Source organism: Poecilia latipinna, unplaced genomic scaffold (assembly GCF_001443285.1).
Source record: "Poecilia latipinna isolate Pla-1442-1.1 unplaced genomic scaffold, P_latipinna-1.0 Scaffold3970, whole genome shotgun sequence".
Taxonomy (NCBI): domain Eukaryota; kingdom Metazoa; phylum Chordata; class Actinopteri; order Cyprinodontiformes; family Poeciliidae; genus Poecilia; species Poecilia latipinna.
The window spans coordinates 7962-26284 of NW_015116586.1; the positions used below are offsets into that span (position 1 = coordinate 7962).

Here is an 18323-nt window from a genome sequence, read left to right on the forward strand (position 1 = left end):
TAGAAAGTAACTCTTTGTGTGTCTGTGTAACCATAAATTGTGATGTATTCTCCCAAAATGCGGCGGTTTATCACCAAAAGCCTTTCCGGTGATTCTCCCGTGGTTCAGAAATCCCAACCGAGTGAGGGACAGCTGGAAAATGGGGTAACGCCATGCAAATATCGCGAGACTTCGTCTATTTTTGGTTTTAGGAAGGTATTACGCGATATCGCGAGAGCCTTGGCTTCGCCTGTACCATATAAATATAGTAAAACAAGGGATTAGAAGCGCTTCTTAAGTCCGTTGTTCCTAAACAAAACCCAGAAAAATATATTTTTTATGGATATGGAAACAAAATGTAATTTTTAAAAAGGCGTGATAAGTTTTAGTTTATTTTTCGGCCTAATAAGAAACCGAAAATGTTTATTGACGGATTTCTATTTTAGCTGCAATGTCCTGTTTCAGTACATACGACGTACCATGTAATACAGAAAACGCCGAGTTAGATTATTCTGTGTAAATTCGCAAATTTATTAACTGACACTTGGAATATAAAGTGGAGAGAATTTAATAACTGGACTTGTAATTGTTCTATTACAATTACAACACATTGGTCACATTCACCATTGATCAGTTATTGAATGCATTTGATTTCCTGTGCCTGGTGAGTACCAATATATTCATAATGTTGAGGTAGTGTGGTTGAAGTTAGTCCATCTTCTGATTCACACATGTGATGATCTGCAGCCAAATGTCACTTGCATGCTTTAAACTGCATCCCTTTAGACTAGGATGCAGTTTAAAGCTGGGGTGGAAATTGTCTATCTTTACTATGTACATTATGGAAAGGTTCGAATTGTATAAAAATATTTAATTCTACAGTTTCAAAACTGTGGGAAATATTTTTGAGGTTTATTAATAGTTTACTAAAGGTTCCTGAAAGTTTAAAATGCATCAATAAATTGTACGTGTTGCGTTCTCCGGCAGAGGGAGATGTTGTCATTGCGTTAGTTTGTCACCGCAATAGAAGAAGAGGTCAGCTGATCAAATCAAACAGGACCTGAAAACCAACGCCTGTGTTTTCTCCTTCTGATTTAGATAAAGCTGGAGGGTTTTGATCGACGTTTCTGTTCATGAATTAAAATCGGGGCGACATGAAAGGTTTATACGGCCGAGCTGCAGATGGCGACGCTGAGCTCAAGTTTGTTATTCAGGAAACGGTGAGTTGGGCTTTAAATTCATACATTATTAATAATCCAGACCTCAGCGCCCTAAAAAGCTTTGGTCGTTCCTCGGTTGTTCCTTCTAATACCTGTTCCTGGTGGTGGGAGCATCATGGTGTGGGGTTGTTTTCTCCTAGTAGTGCTGGCGCATCATTAAAAGAGGAAGGGATTTTGATGAAATAAGAATTACTGTGTTCATCCTCATCTAGGTCAGGGATCTACAATTTTTACAAACCAAAGAGCCATTTTTGCCCTCACCCCAGCAACAAAAATACTGCTTAAAGGCACAAAGCAAATTAAATGTTTGTTAAATAGCTACTAAATAAGTGTGTCATAGTTTTTTAAAGAAGCACCATTTTATTTATATTGTAGACATTAAAATAAAGGGGAAAAAACTTTTTGCCCAAAGAGCATTTGGGTGAAAAATCATGTGAAAAGAATAAGCTAAACAATCAAAACAAATATTACTGGCACATTTGTTGAGAAAGTTAAATGCAAATTATTCCATTAAAACTGTAAAACTAGCATTTGTTATTCATTTGCTGATTGATACTAGAAGCTTGTTGATGTCTATGAAAAGTTGTGGTTTCTCTGCAACTTGATGAGGAAAATTAAACCAAATATTACTGTGGGGTGTAACTGTGTGTGTATAAAATCACTATAAATTGAAGTTATGGCTCCTAATTTATTTTTAATTTAGTAAATTTCTGTTTGCTGCAGTATAATTTCAATTTAATCTGTGAAAAGAAAAAAAAGATTAATATCACCAAATTAAGTTTTACACCCCCTGGTGACTGTATGCAGACTTCACACTGGCACTGTAGGATAAACGGGTATCTTATTATTGTCTGATCACAACAAGCATCTTTAACTGGCATGTTTCTGTTTATCTCCAGACTCTCCTAGATGTTTTAGGCAGCCATCAGGTCAGAATGAAGGTCAAAGCATGTGGACTCAGCCCTCTGGACTTCAAGGTAAAATAAATAAATAAATAAAAACCTAAATTATAAAGTACTTAATGAGAAGCTACTGTAAGTTTTGTGGAAACTTGCTTGTTCATAAATGTTTGTTCTCTCCAAGTGCACACGCCTCCAAACCAGACTAAGAGCAAGGGATGCAGTTTAAATGTTGTGTTTTGGGATCATATTTTGCAAAAGAAAAATGGGGGGAACATAACATGATAAGAATGATTCTGTCATGATTTGCTGTATTGGTGGTGGAGGATGGATGCGGTGGACCCAGGTTGTTGAGTATATAATGGTTTTAATGGTGATCATAATGAACAGAGATCCAGGCAGCACAAGTGAGCAATGAGGCAAGGAAACTCAGACACTGGTAGCTCTGGAGACACACGACTGGAACAAGAAACACAACTGGAGACTCATGACATATGACAAGGATCTGGCAGGAAGCAGGTGACACAGGTGGGGTTAAATACACAAGGGCATAATCAGAGTAAAAGGGACAGCTGTGAACAATCAAGGGGTAGCCGTGGCAACATAGATTCAATAAACTGAGAAAAACACAAAATCCAAATACTCACACATTCATTCCGACTTCATTCACTGAAATACAGTGAAAAGTGGTTGATCCCATATAGATTTCTGTTTTTACTTTTTTGTCATACTTAAATGTTTCTAATCATAAAACAAATTTAATATTGAGTAAAGATAGGCTGAACAAATACAAAAACCACTTTAGAAATTATTTCATTCATCAATTAGGAGAAAAACAAAAAAGTATCCCTTTGGAGCCTAAGAGATGTCAGTTACTTTTGTTTTTCTTCATTTTTTGTTTTTTTTAGTTACTCTTTGCCCATTAATGGCTGAATTAATGAGCAGTAAAGTAACTTATCTGTCTTCCTCAAGTTGATTCAGGAAGTGGGGATCCAGAGGGATTTCATTCCTGTTGGCAGAGAGGTGGCAGGTGTCGTCCTTCAAGGTATCAAACTGTGTTTACTGAGCAAATCTTACATTATACACAAACACACTCATATGTGTGCTCTGAGGGAGCTTTCTCTCCACAAATTTAACTGCTCATTCTGTGTTTTTTTCCCATAGTTGGACCCAAAGTGACCTTCTTTCAGCCAGAGGACGAGGTTGTAGGTGAGAAATGCTTTTAAATGAAACTTGGCCTGTTAAAATTGGGTGAGGAATAAAAGGGAAAATGATAGCATATGGTTTTTTTGTACTTTATTTAGGAAAAAATGCACACTTTTGTTTTTCTATTGTTTGTTTATAATGTTACTGTCTTATTTAAATATTTTGCAGACAGCTATAAATTTTGTCCATCATCTGTGCAAGGTTTTAACAAAAATAATTAAATGGGAGTAAAATCCGATACCATGGTATCGGATCGGTGATACTGGCCCTGTATTCACTTCATATCGGATCAGATCTAAAATATGCAGTATTGTACATCACTACTGATTTTAAGTCAAAGTAATGCAGTTTGGTCAGAGGTTAACTGGGTTAAAAGGGAATCAAAAACAGATTATGTGGAAATGGTCAAGTATTTGACTCCTCCCACATTTAGCTCCTACCCAAAGTCTGCACTGCAGCTAGTTTAGCTAAACCAGCTGTTTTATTCTCAATAAACCTCTAAAAATAACATTTATTTATGTAAATGTTTAAATAAATAATTGAAGAAATTAAATACTTTAATTCATAATGATTCTGTATCATCTGAATATTTGTGATGCCTTTGCTGTGGCTCCAGTTCTGCTTGCTGAGAATTCAGTTTTCCACAAATCTTTTTCATGTTCAGCTTATATACTTTAGTTTTTATACATTTTTATTGCTAATGGTTATATTTGGATTATTAATACTTAACACCTTGGATGGAGTAGCTTGTCAACTAATAAGTAATTTTCCCATGGGGATCAATAAAGCATATTATATTAAAAAAAACAAAACAGGCCATTTTACATTTTGATTTTAGTTTCCTATGTAGTGTTGTGGTTCTTGTTTTTTCATTTTACTCTTTAGTCATAATTTTTCCTCCTTTCATTCTCCAGGAGTTCTTCCTCTGGACTCACCTTGTTCTGGGCTCTGTGAAGTCATTGACATAGATGAGTACTACTTAGGTAAATGCACTAATGAACTTTATTTTTACTATAAATCTGATATAGGGAGTCAGAAGAACACAGGCTGAGGAGGGCAGTTTATACATTAAAGTAACTCAAACATGAATTGCTATAATGTCCTCTTGGCTGTGTTCAAAGTCGGTGGGCTAAATGGATGTTGTGAAACGGCTCCTCCTCCATCTTTCACTGGCACTCTTGGTGCTTTAAAATCTAAAGTGAAGCTCAGCTGGCTGTTTGACAGAACACTGAAAGCACCTCGAGTCCAGAGACTCCATCTGGTCTGAGACATCAGATACAACAACCCAAGCGCTTCCAGATAGAGAAAGGGTGTCGGTAAATGGAACATTTACTATTAAGGAAAGTCTACCTGTTATTGACATCCAGAAATCCCAATGCTTGTCATAAAACAGTACCTTGCAAGGAATTAGCATGCCTTGAACTTTTTCATATTGTGTCACATTACAGCTAAAACCTTCAGTGCTTTTTTATTTGGATTTTATGTGATAGACCAACATAAATTACTGCATTATTATCAAATGCATATGGATAAGAACACTCAGACTCTTCTGCTAATGTGCAGTGTAGGTGAAGCAAATTTTTTTTATTTAGCGCTTTTGCTAATTTTGAAAAGGTTTAGCACACTAAACTTCCCCTAAATATTTTTTTCTGAATAAATTCTAAAGCACTTGGTTGTTTTACAAACTTTCAGTTGAGTAAAGCTGGACATCACTGTTTACGGTTTGGATATCATCTGTTAAGAATTTTTCAAATAGTCATTTATATTCATTCTCATACTTTGAAGCACTTTAGCGTTGGTGTCCGCTAAATACTGTGTTGGTATAGCGCTTTAGCATTAGCTGGTATAGAGTTTTATACCAGCTTTCACGGGATACCATGTTTGTTTAGCATTGTTGCCCTAATTAAAATTATTTGCCTTCAGAAGCCACCAAAGTGGTAAATAGAGTCCAATTTAATCATTGTATAAATCCAGCTATTCTGTGAAAGCCTGAAAAGTTTGTTAGAGAAAAGCATTATGAAGACCAAGGAACAAATCTCAATTTATTATTCAAATCATGTCACCATGCAGTGCCAGTCCAAGCCCACCAGAGGGCCCCAAAAGCACCAAACTAACATGATAAAATGTATGTATGTTTAAAATAACATTAATAATATAAACTAAATGATATGACACAGGGGAATTAGCTGATATTACTTTACATAGTTAAAGCTTTATGACACAGTTAAATACCACTCTGCATTTCAAAATCTACATTTATTTTTTTTCCGTTTGCTACTCCTGTTGGGTAAAATTGATAACCATAATAGCACCAGTATGATGTAAGCTAATTACAAATGCTAATGATAGCTGATATGTTACACACATAGAGTAGCTCAAGACTGATAAAGCATTTGGTGTTAACATGATGTAACCATGCATTATTTTCCTTCTACTTTAAAATGATCTGCTTTCTTATGTTTAGCCACAAAAAAATCCTAAAGTGATTGAAAATGTAAGGAAAAAAATGTTTGAGATGTGAGTACCTTAACAAAGCACAGTAAAAACTGCATATTTTTGTTTGTTTTCTGCAGTTCAAAAGCCAGAGAAGCTCAGCTTTTTGTGTGCGGCGGGAGCTCTGCGTGACGGCATCTGTGCCTACACTGCCCTACACACACACGCCCACATGGCAGCTGGACAAACACTCCTGGTGATGGACGGGTCCAGTGTACGTACAGTCAGTCTGAGGATGAACTGCAATGTCGGGGCAGTATGATTTAGTAACAGTCTCATCTCCTGTAATTGTGAAGCCTTTCGGCCTCATGTGTGTCCAGCTGGCCTGTTACCACGGAGTCAAGGTCCTCACCACATCACACTCGCCACAGAAACAGGCCTTCCTGGAGCAGCTTCGGCCCAGCGTAGGTTTGTATCCCCCACTGCGTTGACGACCGCACCTCCTGTCTTTTAATTCAGCTTCCTGTCGCTGTCAACTGCTGATTTGACGACAAATCAGCTTTACTTTCAAGCTATGCATTTGCTTCCTTCACTTCTTTCCTCTCCTTCATATTTTCCTTAGGCATTCAGGATCCTTTAGTAGGTGAGATATTTTTCTGTCTTTTCTTTTCAAACCCTCCAAGTACATCTCAAAACATTTGAATTTTGTAAAATAGTTCAATAGTTTTTACTTATTTTTAGAAAGTTAAACTCTTATGTTAACATAGACTTATTACACACTGAGTGAAATGTTTCAGTCCATTATTTAATGTAATTTTGATGTTTGCTGCAGTTATCCCTGCTGCTGATGCTTCTTTTCCTACCACTTTTTCCTTCCACTTAACTTTCCATGAATATGCTTAGTTACAGAACTGTGTGACTAACCAGCTTCTTTGGCATTGACATTGATCAAGTCAACAATCTTCAATACCTAAAAAGCTTTTTTGAAATTATCATTATGTAACATTACAGTTTTCCAAAACAATGAATTTGGAGTTTTTATTTTTCCAAGTCATCAAAATTATGCCAAATAAAGACTTGAAATGTTTCACTTTATATAAAATTTGAGTTTCATTTTCTGAAATGAGGAGCAAAGATATTGTTTTTCGTTATACCCAAATGTTTCTCAGATGTACCTGTATGCCTGCTTCTCTACAGGATTGCTAATGTCTGACAAAACTAATGGTGCGCCTTTTGTTCATGTCTTCTGACACTTGTTTTATTTTCAACAAGTTAGTTGTTGAAAATGCCTAATATTTATTTTATGTATGAAGCACAGAGAAGGAAATGTGCTAAATGTAAATTTTGCTGCCACCTTGTGGAGAGAATCAAATACTGTGTGCAGGTAAACTTTTCACTGGTATAGCCAAAAGTTTCCTATTCTTTTTTTATTGCCTGTTTTTGGTCCTTTTTTTTCCATACTAAAATTGACTATAATCTAATAATAATGTAGGAAAATGGATGCAAATGTTATCAAAACATTTGTGTCAAAATGTTTGGGTAGGACTGTAGGATATAGAGAATGTTGAACTGTAGAATCAGCCATGGTGGTTCAGTGTTTTATGTGGTTCTGTTTTGGTTCATACAGCCAGAGTCATTCCGGTGCATAACGGATCATCGGACCTACTGTCAGTGGTTCTGGAGGAGACGGGAGGACTGGGAGTGGATATAGTTGTGGATTCTGGAGGTGAACTGAAAATACACTTCAGGATGATGACCATGTCTTTGTTTAAAATATGATTTTAATAATGAAATATAGGCCTTTTTTCTTTAAAGTTTGTCTCCACGGAGTTGAGGAGGAGGATATTAAATTACTCCCCCATAAGCATGACATCATCAGTGTGCTTGGAGTGGGAGGGCACTGGGTCACCTCCCACAAAAATCTGCAGGTAACAGGCGTACAGTCAAATACAAGCAGCTCCTGTTAGTTCAGACTTTAAAGTTCTACATAAACATATTAATTATGAAATGTTTGTTCTGTCTGCAGTTGGATCCTCCAGACTGCAGGTTACTGCATTTAAAATGCGCCTCCGTGTCTTTCCTCAACCCTGAGGTCTGGACGACCTCATCGGCTCAGCAAGGACGATACCTCCGTATCCTGTCCTCACATCTACAGCCTCCACTCATCATCTGCATTCATCTTATAACTATTTAGGGCTTTTAATTATTCATTTGAACCATTCTCTTATAATAATACATCAAAATTATATAGCAATTTACAAGGAATAGTAGTAGTAGTTGAAACTTAAGGGGATTATGATGGATAGGCCAGCTTTGAGTAATGGTTTGACGGTAGGTTGAGAGTCAGAGTTCCTATTGTTTTGAGGAGTTCCAATGGGGTGGGTAGGAGGGATTTACTGTAGTTTTTGCAGATGCATAGAGGAAAGTCCATGAAGGACTCTATTGCTGTTGTCGAGTCTTGAAGTTATTAAGAAGTGGACAAGTATCTGAGTGGTGGAGTGAGGGAGAGGAAGGTAGTCATAGGGGTTTGGGACTAGTAATAAGTAGCTATGGTTTGTTGCTGTTGAGCTTTAGAAAATTAGTGTCCATCCAGAGTTTGACATCAGTCAGGCAGCTGGTGATGATGGCTAGAGTAGTGGATTTGGTGGAGGTGTAGACCTGTGTGTCATCGGAGTAAGTCCATGTTGGTGGATAATGTGTCCAAGGGATAATGAAGAGAAGGTGGCAGAGTACTGAACATTGGGGAACACTGTGGATAACGGAGGCAGAGTGTGACTTGCTGGTCACAGTGAAAGGATTGTACAACAACCAACCTCAGGTCACGTTTACACGAGGCCACTGCCTGAAAGATGGCTATTTTTGGATGTTTTTTTGGGTAAAAGAAAACCTTAGATAGCACTGAGATTTTAGCACGTCATCGAACGTACATGTGCTTTTGACCCTTAGTTTCCACCTCACTAGCTTCCTGCTCATTGCAAACACTAACTTGCATTCCTTATCAGAAACGGTGCTAACCTGAACAGCATTAAATAACATAATGCTTTTCACCATTGTTTTTTGTTTTTAATCTGCTCATGCTTGTATGCTAGTATGTACGCTTTCACACCTTTGCAGGGGGTATGATAGAATGTTTAACCCATTAAAATTAAAAACAATAATTGGCTTCACAAATTTGGATTTATTGTGGATTTCATCTAAAAAGCTAGGTCCTGTTTGAAAAGAAAAAAAATATATATTTCTTGTAAAAGCATTCCACCCTCAGAAAGCTGTTCAACTGAATTCTTAAAGGCCAAAAATTAATAGCATATGTAAACTTCTGGCTTGGGCTGTACATAAAATCTTTAACATCTGTTCTTAGATATTCTGAAAGACATTGTGGAGAAGATGTCAGCTGGAGTTCTCAGGTAACTTTGAAAAACATGCTGTTTGTGCATTTTATCCCGATATAAAAGATATCAGGAAATACTGACTGTTCAACATAATCACATCTGGCTTCTCTTCCCTGCAGACCTCAAATGGAGGAAGCTGTTCCTCTCTATGAAGCCACAGTTGCCATGGAAACCATCCAGCGTCATCCCAAGAAAAAGGCTGTCGTTCAGCTCTGAGCAAGAAAACAAAACCTCATTCAGTTCTGGGTCACACTAACATCTGAAAGTTCTTTTTTCCAAAGTCAACACTTCAGTGAACTGGACAATGTTTGAACCCATTAAACACCAGTATTTCAGGATTTCTCCACATGGAAATGAATAACAAATAATCATTATTAAATCAATGTTCTTTTTAACAGATTCTAAGAAAGAAATGCATCTTTTGTTCTGGATATTTGTTTAAACTATGTTGGTAACACAATAAAATTGCATGTGAGGAATTAGAGGAGGAAGTGTCTGCTGTAGGAAAATGGTTATGTTCTTTCAGAAATTTAATTCAAAAAATATTTGAGGGGTATGAATACTTTTGAAAGGCATTTTCAAAGAATGTCAGATGTCTTGTGATGGAGCTCCATAGATGGCAGCTGATGTTTCTTATTCAGGGTGCACCATTAAATTGGCCCATATTTCATTAATGTTGAAATATGGGCCAAAGTCTGAAAATCAGGCACAAAGTGTTTGGTTTTGTGGATAAGATCAGTTTCTCATGTAGAAATTGAAATTGGCGATCTGTCAATTTCTACATGAGAAACTGATCTTATCCACAAAACCAAACACTTTGTGCCTGATTTTCAGACTTTAAGCAACTTTTCAGCCAAATCAGAATTGGCAGGTCAGGATTTTTTCAAGATCAGTGATCATCCAGAAAACTGTAATCGGTGCACCACTACTTCTTATAATCTTTGGATCAAAGTGGCACTTTTAATGTCTTTTTAGCTGCTTTGTGGGCAGGAAGAAGAATGATACAGCAGCTGTGTGAACAGAAGACCGGTAAGGTGTCAGCTCTTCGCTCCAATGTTTGCTTTGCATGAGGACGTCTCTTTTTCTAGAATCACTGAGTCTTTCAGAGCTGTAACACAGTTCTCCAAGATCCACCTCTCCTCCTGGCGCAATGCCCTCACCACCTCCAGCTGCTCCCTGAGTGGCCCCCCACACTGACCCAGAAGCTGGGAGATCTAAATGCAGAAAGATGAAGCATTTCAGTCCCATTTTTATTCCAGGAAATACTTTGATCTGTGTTTATGTGCACCTTATCCAGAGCTATGTGTGTATCTTTCAGCAGCTGTTGACATAAAGTCCTGGCTGTCTGGCTGCTTCTCACTTCTGTCTTTTCATCAACAACTTGACCGAGCAGCGCTGGCCTCCATAGGTGGCTGGAAAAACACAAATATAACCAAAGCTTATCACACAAGCTGGGTCAAGAAGAAAGCTGATCAGGAGTGATTGAAAGACCACATTTGTTGGGACAGATTTTCTGTAGGTTCCATCAACCCAAATTTAAAAAATTTTTAAGACTTATGAATGAAAATTAAGACCTATGTCGCAAAAAAGCTAGCTACCCATGGTAGAGGCAAAACATCTAGGTAGCTTTTTTATCCATGATATATACAGGAAAGCCAGATGGCTTCTTGCTTCTATCAGTGACAAGTGAAACCTAGCTATCACTTATCTTTGCTAACTATAAATATATAGTATATATTAGCAGCTAGTTACCAGTAGCTGCAACCGCTTTGAGTCACAGAAAGCAACGGAGATGTCTGCGAGTGACTCAAACGTTTGACAGAAAAGTCCCACAGAAAAAACATCTACATAGTAAATGTAAGACCATGCCATAATCAGAAGTCTGACATTTTGTTAACATAGTTAAGGCCAAGTTCATTTCTAAAAATTAGTTTATGACATTCAAAGGCATTAATTTTAGATACATAAATTTAAAGACTTTTTAGAAATGCACCAACACCCTGTGGCCAGATGAAAATGTCATCATACTATAGTGTTTGTGGCAGAGACAGCAGTCTTAGAGCCACCATCAGCCTCCAACTGGGACCTTCACTGGACACGGTGAGATTCCTGTCAGGAATGAAAAAAAAAATTAAAGTTTGTTAAAAAATAATATTTGCTTCTTCAAAGTTTACTGTCTAAATAGGTTATTTAGGGTTCCGTCTTATTGTTTCTGTGCAAAATTTAACATTTTTGTGTATATTTGTTTAGTTTGGCAATATTTAATCTAAAACCGTAACAGTGCTGCTCCACCCACTTTGGTGGAATTCTTTAAAAGATTTGTCAGGGTCAGTGTTTTGCTTTCATAAGAGGGTGAGTTACAGTTTTTTCATGAAACAATATAAACCAGTTAAACAAGTCAATGTAGCAATGAAACATGGAAATGTTTATGGCACAGACTTACTCAAGGAAATGATTTTCTCTGAGGAACTTCATCTTCTGATCCAAACTCTTCTCACCTCTTAAAATGTCACACAGCAAGTCTGAGGAACCACAGTAAAAGATTAGTATTTTTTAGGATGTTGTGCAAAATTTATTCCATTAAGAACTTTTACTTTAATTATACTTAAGATATTATTATAACATTGTCTTAACAGACTACAAAACTAGTAGGGGTGGACCGATTGGACTTTTCCAGCTGATCACTTATCTTTTGGCCGGTACTGATGTTTTTGCTGCAAAGTCACTAAATATAGCAACTTTTAGCAAAAGTGGACAGTAGTTGATCTTAAGATACTTACAGAGTATCTGAAGATCACCCAAAATGTAAGAAATCGAGGTTGATTTATTGGTGCACCCCTATACAAAACCTATTATTTATTATGACACTGCCTTTGACTACACCCAGACCTTTTACTGATGTTTATGACTTGCCTGGTTCCACGTACACGACGCTATGTGGATTATTCATGGCAACAAATCCGTACTCCAAAAGCAGGCGCTGGTTGTCATGGGAACCATAGTTAATGAAGGCCTGCTCGTAGCACGGTATACCACAGACACTCCTGATTTCATAGCATTTTGTCTGATCATTAAAACCCGCTTTTACCTGGTGGGAAAAGATGATATAAACCCATCTATGAATATGGTTCAGATGGAAACGAAACATGAAATCAAAAGTGATTTCATGTTGACCTGGACATCAGGGCGGTGGTTGAGGAGATCCAGGAAGGGAGCTAAAGCGTAACTATCAGGTCCAGACAGGAAGCAGCTGGACGGCCGGGACATGAAGACAGAGCGCGTGTTTACACTGCACCACGCCCACCTGAAAGAGGCAGAACAGCTGAAATAGCAGACTGAACCAGGTTTGGTGACCATCAGTGCGTTTGTGTACCTCAGAGCTTCATAAGTCAGCACATCTTCTATGGGCTGGCTCAGAACTGGCTGCAGAGTCCTGTACAGATCAACAAACACAGATGTTTGCAAAACCACTGATACTTCTTTAACTGTCACATTTTAACATGCTACAACTACAAACACCAATGTACTTTACTGGGATGTCATGTACAGACCAACACACACTGCGAAATCAAGCATCCCAAAGCTGAACAGAAACGAAGCTCAACTCCCCTGAAGAACTCCTGATTGGAGGAGTGCATCTCACGCACCGCCTCCCTCTGCTCTAAGCCCCGCCTCCTCACGCCGGCCGGTAGGACGTCTGCCACCTCTTCTGAGAAATATGTGGGGCAGGCATAAGAGTAGGGCAGCACGTCAATGTACGGGAACCAATCAGAGGCCTCCCCACGCTGGCGCTCACACACCAGGAAAACACAAAGCGCCGAGAGAGGAGAAAGGCGGGGTTTCCAACTACAGACAAGATAAAGAGTCAAACTGCAAATAAAATCCCCCCATTTATGACAAAGTTAGCAATCTTGCAGCTTTACCTTTTGATGTACTCTCCCAGGTAGCTGCTGAGAACAGTAGAAGTTGTGAGGAGACAGGATTCTGGCAGAGAAACAACCAGCTCCCCTGGCTGAAAAGCAATATTTTAATTGTGTCAGTTTTGGTCCTCCACACTAATCAGCTGATTTTTGAAGGCAACTGTTTAGGAGGCTGAAGAAAAAGAAGCCATGTATCGTTTTCCTTCTACTTGACAATTAGAACATATTTCGTCTCAGTCTATCTTCAAAAAACACCCCATCTTAAGGTTGTACCATGAAAACGTTAAATTGTTCTAGATTATTTAAATTGTAAGGAAATAATAGTATTAAAACATATTTAAACAGTACCATTATAGTTTGGAGAGTCTGCAGTCCTCTTCCTGTGTCTGAATGAAAACAAACACAAACTGTGAGGTTGCATCATTGTAAACAAGAGATAAATACATTTCTGAAGCTCTCCTTAACATATAAAATAAAATAAAACTTCATCCAACAGCCAGGCGTACCAGAGAACAGAGCAGGCTGCAGCAGCGTTGAGCTGAATCCTCTCTGGTGGAGAAACTTCATCAGCCTGACGTACTGCAGCTGATGACTTAGAGAAACTGGAACGTCAGAGGGAAATGAAGAGTGTTTCTTTTTCTGTGATGAATCAGTTTACTGCAGTGACTCTTTTCCTACCTGAACGGACGGATTGTTCACGTTTCCGTTTCCTCTTTCTTGCAGTTCTTCCAACTCTGCGGCTGCGACCTTTCATGGCTTCCACCAGCTCATGTGAAGAATAAGCATGATAATTACCGGTATATTTTAAAATTAAACTAAAGTTCATCATATTTTAAAAGAGCAAAAAAGTCTCACACTTTTCTGTCTGACAGGTCAGTGTGTGCAGACAGAAAATGAATGTGACTCAGAACTAAATAACAAAAGTGTCCTGCTAAATGTAATGCTACCAAACAATATTTGTTGTCCTTCTTCAGATCTACCGACTATATTACTATATTACTTTATGTTGCTGGACTTGGACCTTACTCTTAACAATTACAAATATCTTTTCTGCCTTTGGGTATATTAAAGGGATGGTATGCTTCATTAGTCTGCGCTAATATTTAATGTGACTGGCATAAGTCGTATGCCATGTCCATGTTGAGCTATGAGACACAAAAACAAGACCATATAATTGGAGCTCAAATTTCTAAATGAAAACCGTCTCAGTTTGTGTTGGCTTAAAACATATCATACGGACACTAACAGCTGCTGTTCATAAATGCAGTTAAATTAATTGAGTTTCCATTAATAAAACACTTACTGGTCGAGAAACAATGTTGGACTTTCTATCCTTGCTTTACTAGGTTCTTTGCCTCTGTAATTTTCCGGGTATGCGTGGTAAAGCTGCGCAGTACGGCTGGCCGCCATCAGCGCCGACACATGGTCACGTGGTTAAAATGCGCAGGCTCAGTCAGTTTGGGCTCTTCTGACCAAACAGAACGCAAAAACGAATATCTCTCATTTTCACCACGATTTTATGTAATTATTGTCAAAAATGTGCTTCATTGGATTTTACAATAATTTGTGTATACAGTATTCTGGGGGAACGACAAAACTATTGCACATACTTTTGTTTTTGCTAAATGAAATTATTTTGTGGTTCATAATTCTGGGTTAAAGTCGGACTAAAAATCATGAATTAGATAGAAAATACTAGAATATAGTTTGCAAAACACATAATAAAAAAGTTATGGTTGTCTTTGGAAATCTCACTGTGCAAACCTTTAAACCCTCAGGTAGCATAACAAAAGAAACAGCTGTAATGTTTCAGTAGAGCCACATAGGCACAGGAGCACTTCAGAATACTATTGTCACTACCATCTACTATATCCTCATGCAATGCTACACAAGGAGGGATCTGTAAAAATCACATATGCTTTACATCCAGTTTGACAGAACTTGAACTATTTTGCAAAAAAAAAAAAACTTTTCAGTGATAGAAGTTCAGGCAAAGTTCGTCCATGCCTTTATCTCCTCCAGGCTCGACTACTGCAACTCTGTTTGTTGGAATGCATAGAAAACATCTTCAGAAGCTTCAATACATTCAAAACAGCGCAGCCAGGATTCTATTGAGAGCCCGTAAATCTGACCATATTATACCTATTCTGCATGACCTTCATTGGCTTCCTGTCACCTACAGAATTCAGTACAAAATCGCTCTCATTACCCATCAGTGTTTAAACTGAACCTCACCGGATTATCTGAAGGACCTTATCATTCCACTTTCATCCACCAGATCTCTACGATCACAAGACTGCAACTTCCTCCACCTTCCTTGTTCCAGATTAACCCAAATTTGGGTCCTCTAGTGACAGGGGTGTCAAACTCCAGTCCTCAAGGGCCGCTGTCCTGCAACTTTTAGATGTGCCTCTGCTGCACCACACCTGAAAAGAATAATTAGGTCATTAGCAAGGCTCAGGAGAACCGATCTACACAGGGAGGAGGTAATTAAGCCATTTCATTCCACTGGTCTCATTTCATTCCAACACTGCAGGACAGCGGCCCTTGAGGACTGGAGTTTGACACCCCTGTGACATTGTGAATGACAACCTGAGACCAACAGGTTAAGGACCATGGGAGATCGGGCATTCGCTGTGGCAGGCCCCCGTCTCTGGAACTCTCTCCCGGACCATTTGAGAGCTCCGCAACCACTGGTTGACTTTAAAAGACGCTTAAAGACTTTTCTATTTAAGCAAGTCTATTCTGCCTCCACATGATTTTTATGATGTTGATTTTATCCTCAATTTTAGTTGTACTATGTAGCACTTTGAGATTTTTGCTAATGAAAAGTGCGGAACAAATTAAATTTATTATTATTATTATTATTATTATTATTATTATTATATAAAAGCAGCACATACTTTTCAGATCTTATTTGTAATGTAAAAATGTTCTAGAGATATGAATACTTTTACAAAACACTAATACCTCAGGGCTAATATTTCATTAATGTTTTACTGTGTTATCAGTTTGTTCATTGCTTGTATTTGTCATAATGACACAGCAGGTTTACCATTTGAAATATGGTGTAACTATTTAGCACATCTGACAGTTTGTATCTCATTAAATCAGTGGCACAAATAGTGATGTAAAATATTTCTGTGTGAACATCTTCCCTTGAATTTTTATCACAAAACAGAGAAATATATATTGTAAATTATATAAGGGGTGTCCAAACTGCAAAGTTAAAAAAAATATGCATTTCATTACCCCACCAGTAAATTTGACATTTTTAGCCCAGATGACAAAAGGTCATCTGGGAACACAAGCAAGATGGCTGGCCTGAGACGGCGTACGGAGTGTCTAAAACCAGACTGACAGTAGGGTTTAGTTCCATTTAGTTTATGAAAACTATAAGATAAGTTTGATGTAGGTTCTCACAACATGGAAATATAAATAATAACACAAAATAAAAACTTAATTCCCATAATTGCATTTTGTGTCACTTCAGACACTGTCCATCATTCTTGCTCGTCGTCTGCGTAAAGAGAGACCAAATGATGGGGTATTGTATGAAAATGTTTTTCAATAAATATTTTCAACTTGTCTTAGTCCAGAAAATCTCATCACTAACATGGATTTTGGGGGGTGAGGGGGTTGGACTCATTCCTCAGATCTTGCTTAACGCCTGCTGTCCAGGATGGGTACGCACTGACATGGCTGGCCCAAACGGGCCCAAGTCACCAGACGAGGGCGCCATCACTCCGGTGTACCTGGCCCTGGTCCCACCAGAAACCACGGAACCTAATGGAAAACTAGGGTCTGAGAAGGAAGTTCAGCCGTGGTGAAAAACCTACAGAGAAATGAAAAGACAACATCTCTGTTTCATCTTGTAGAGACACGGAAATCAGGATTATGACCTTTTACAAACATTTAACTGCTAACATCAAGACTTTCGTAATTGTTTTAGGATTAGGAAAATCATCTGAAGAAATATCTTATTTCTTCAGATGATGTTGCTAGCACATAATTTTTTTATGCACCTTAAAGTGTTATCAGTCTGATGTTTATTTAATTTTAATAAAAAATAATGTCCACCATTAGAGTCTTGAATTAAAAGAAACAGCCTCCATATTAACATATTTTATCTAATTGTTTTGGAATTTTATTTTTCTGTATCAAATTAAATGTAAAGTTTAATAATAATTTTAAAAAGCAGTAAAAATTGCTCTGCTTCTCTGAGCTGGATGAAACGGTCGCTGCTTCCGACAGACACAATTTGTTGTTCTAATGAATTTGTTTGCTAGAAATATGTTTTTGAAAATTAATAAGACAGGGCTTGCTCTGATGTCTGATTAGTTTGTCTTAAATTCCACTTTTTTCAGGAAGATAGTCATAAGACATCACATAGCTAAAATTAAATGATTGGAAATGTGTTTCTGTTTTTATATTTTACTTTTCATAACAAACGTAACAAATAGACATATCTCATTTGGTATGCTGTTTGCCTTTACAAATCAGTCTAACCACAGTTTCCGATGCCCAAGCAACAGGGGGCGCTGTGGGAATAATCATCTTTTTATGGGTTGTTATTTGTGTACACTGTACAGTCTTGTGCACGAGTTGTGTGTCATGTGTGATTGAACCATGTGGTGTTTACCTTGCGACTAAGATAGAAATATATGTTTTGGAATCATAGACATAATATTATGTACATAATAAATATTATTATATTATGTCTATGTTTGAAACCATAGACATAACCACCTCCTTCCAGACTTCATGTATTTCCTGTTTATAACTTCCGCTTCCTGTGGAGCTCTATTGACTCTGGACGCTTCCTCGTTCCAGTCTGCTATTTTTACTGCTCCGTGGATCTTGTCCTCCAGCTTCTTCTCCAAGCTGAAGTAAGGCGCCTTCAATAAACTGCATTCGTTATTGAGAACATTTTTTTATGTCTATGCATTGTTTACTTTAGGTAAAGTTGCCTCATGCTTACATGCAAAAATGAAAGTCATTATTACACAAGTAGCAGACGCAGAGTCTTCAGGTTTACCCCTCTCACCCTCTCAATAGTCTGTAGTCAAGTTTAAAGTGAAATGTTGTGATTATGACCTAATTTGAGCTTCTTTTAAAAGCTCGTATTTTGTACTGCTTGGGATATATTGAATTATTTTCACGGGGTAATGCCGCCATCTGCTGTCGGGTTGTATTGTGGAATCTGTATTTGGAAATGTATGGCGATGGAACACAACAACAACAACAACAACAATAATAATAATAATAATAATAATA

At 37.8% G+C, this 18323-nt stretch overlaps 2 protein-coding genes across 8 annotated transcripts; one reads left to right on the forward strand and one right to left on the reverse strand.

Moving 5' to 3' along the window:
• Positions 1 to 994: 994 nt before the first annotated feature.
• cryzl1 (crystallin, zeta (quinone reductase)-like 1) lies at positions 995 to 9601 on the forward strand. Of its 4 annotated transcripts, XM_015025146.1 has the most exons (13): positions 998 to 1199; positions 2099 to 2176; positions 3071 to 3143; positions 3263 to 3307; positions 4219 to 4287; positions 5878 to 6011; positions 6094 to 6205; positions 6360 to 6380; positions 7365 to 7463; positions 7553 to 7665; positions 7764 to 7869; positions 9096 to 9141; positions 9246 to 9601. In XM_015025146.1, the coding sequence occupies exons 1-13, from the start codon at positions 1134 to 1136 to the stop codon at positions 9340 to 9342; spliced, it is 1059 nt and encodes a 352-aa protein (XP_014880632.1). In that variant the 5' UTR covers positions 998 to 1133; the 3' UTR covers positions 9343 to 9601. The 4 variants fall into 4 exon arrangements, 3 of the variants coding, with proteins under 3 accessions (XP_014880635.1, XP_014880632.1, XP_014880633.1); XR_001423516.1 differs by lacking the exon at positions 9246 to 9601 and having other exon boundaries at positions 995 to 1199; positions 7536 to 7665; XM_015025147.1 differs by lacking the exon at positions 6360 to 6380.
• Positions 9602 to 10011: 410 nt separating this feature from the next.
• On the reverse strand, positions 10012 to 15408 carry setd4 (SET domain containing 4). Of its 4 annotated transcripts, none has more exons than XM_015025143.1 (13): positions 15282 to 15408; positions 13725 to 13812; positions 13553 to 13648; positions 13395 to 13432; positions 13050 to 13138; positions 12736 to 12972; positions 12500 to 12559; positions 12301 to 12430; positions 12040 to 12214; positions 11570 to 11648; positions 11155 to 11235; positions 10415 to 10538; positions 10012 to 10340 (listed from the first exon to the last, which is right to left on the reverse strand). In XM_015025143.1, exons 2-13 carry the CDS (start codon positions 13798 to 13800, stop codon positions 10164 to 10166), a joined length of 1362 nt encoding a protein of 453 aa, XP_014880629.1. In that variant the 5' UTR covers positions 13801 to 13812; positions 15282 to 15408; the 3' UTR covers positions 10012 to 10163. The 4 variants fall into 4 exon arrangements, with proteins under 4 accessions (XP_014880629.1, XP_014880630.1, XP_014880628.1 ...); XM_015025144.1 differs by lacking the exon at positions 15282 to 15408 and adding an exon at positions 14350 to 14462 and having other exon boundaries at positions 12040 to 12106; XM_015025142.1 differs by lacking the exon at positions 15282 to 15408 and adding an exon at positions 14350 to 14461 and having other exon boundaries at positions 13725 to 13814.
• Between the last annotated feature and the right edge of the window lie 2915 nt (positions 15409 to 18323).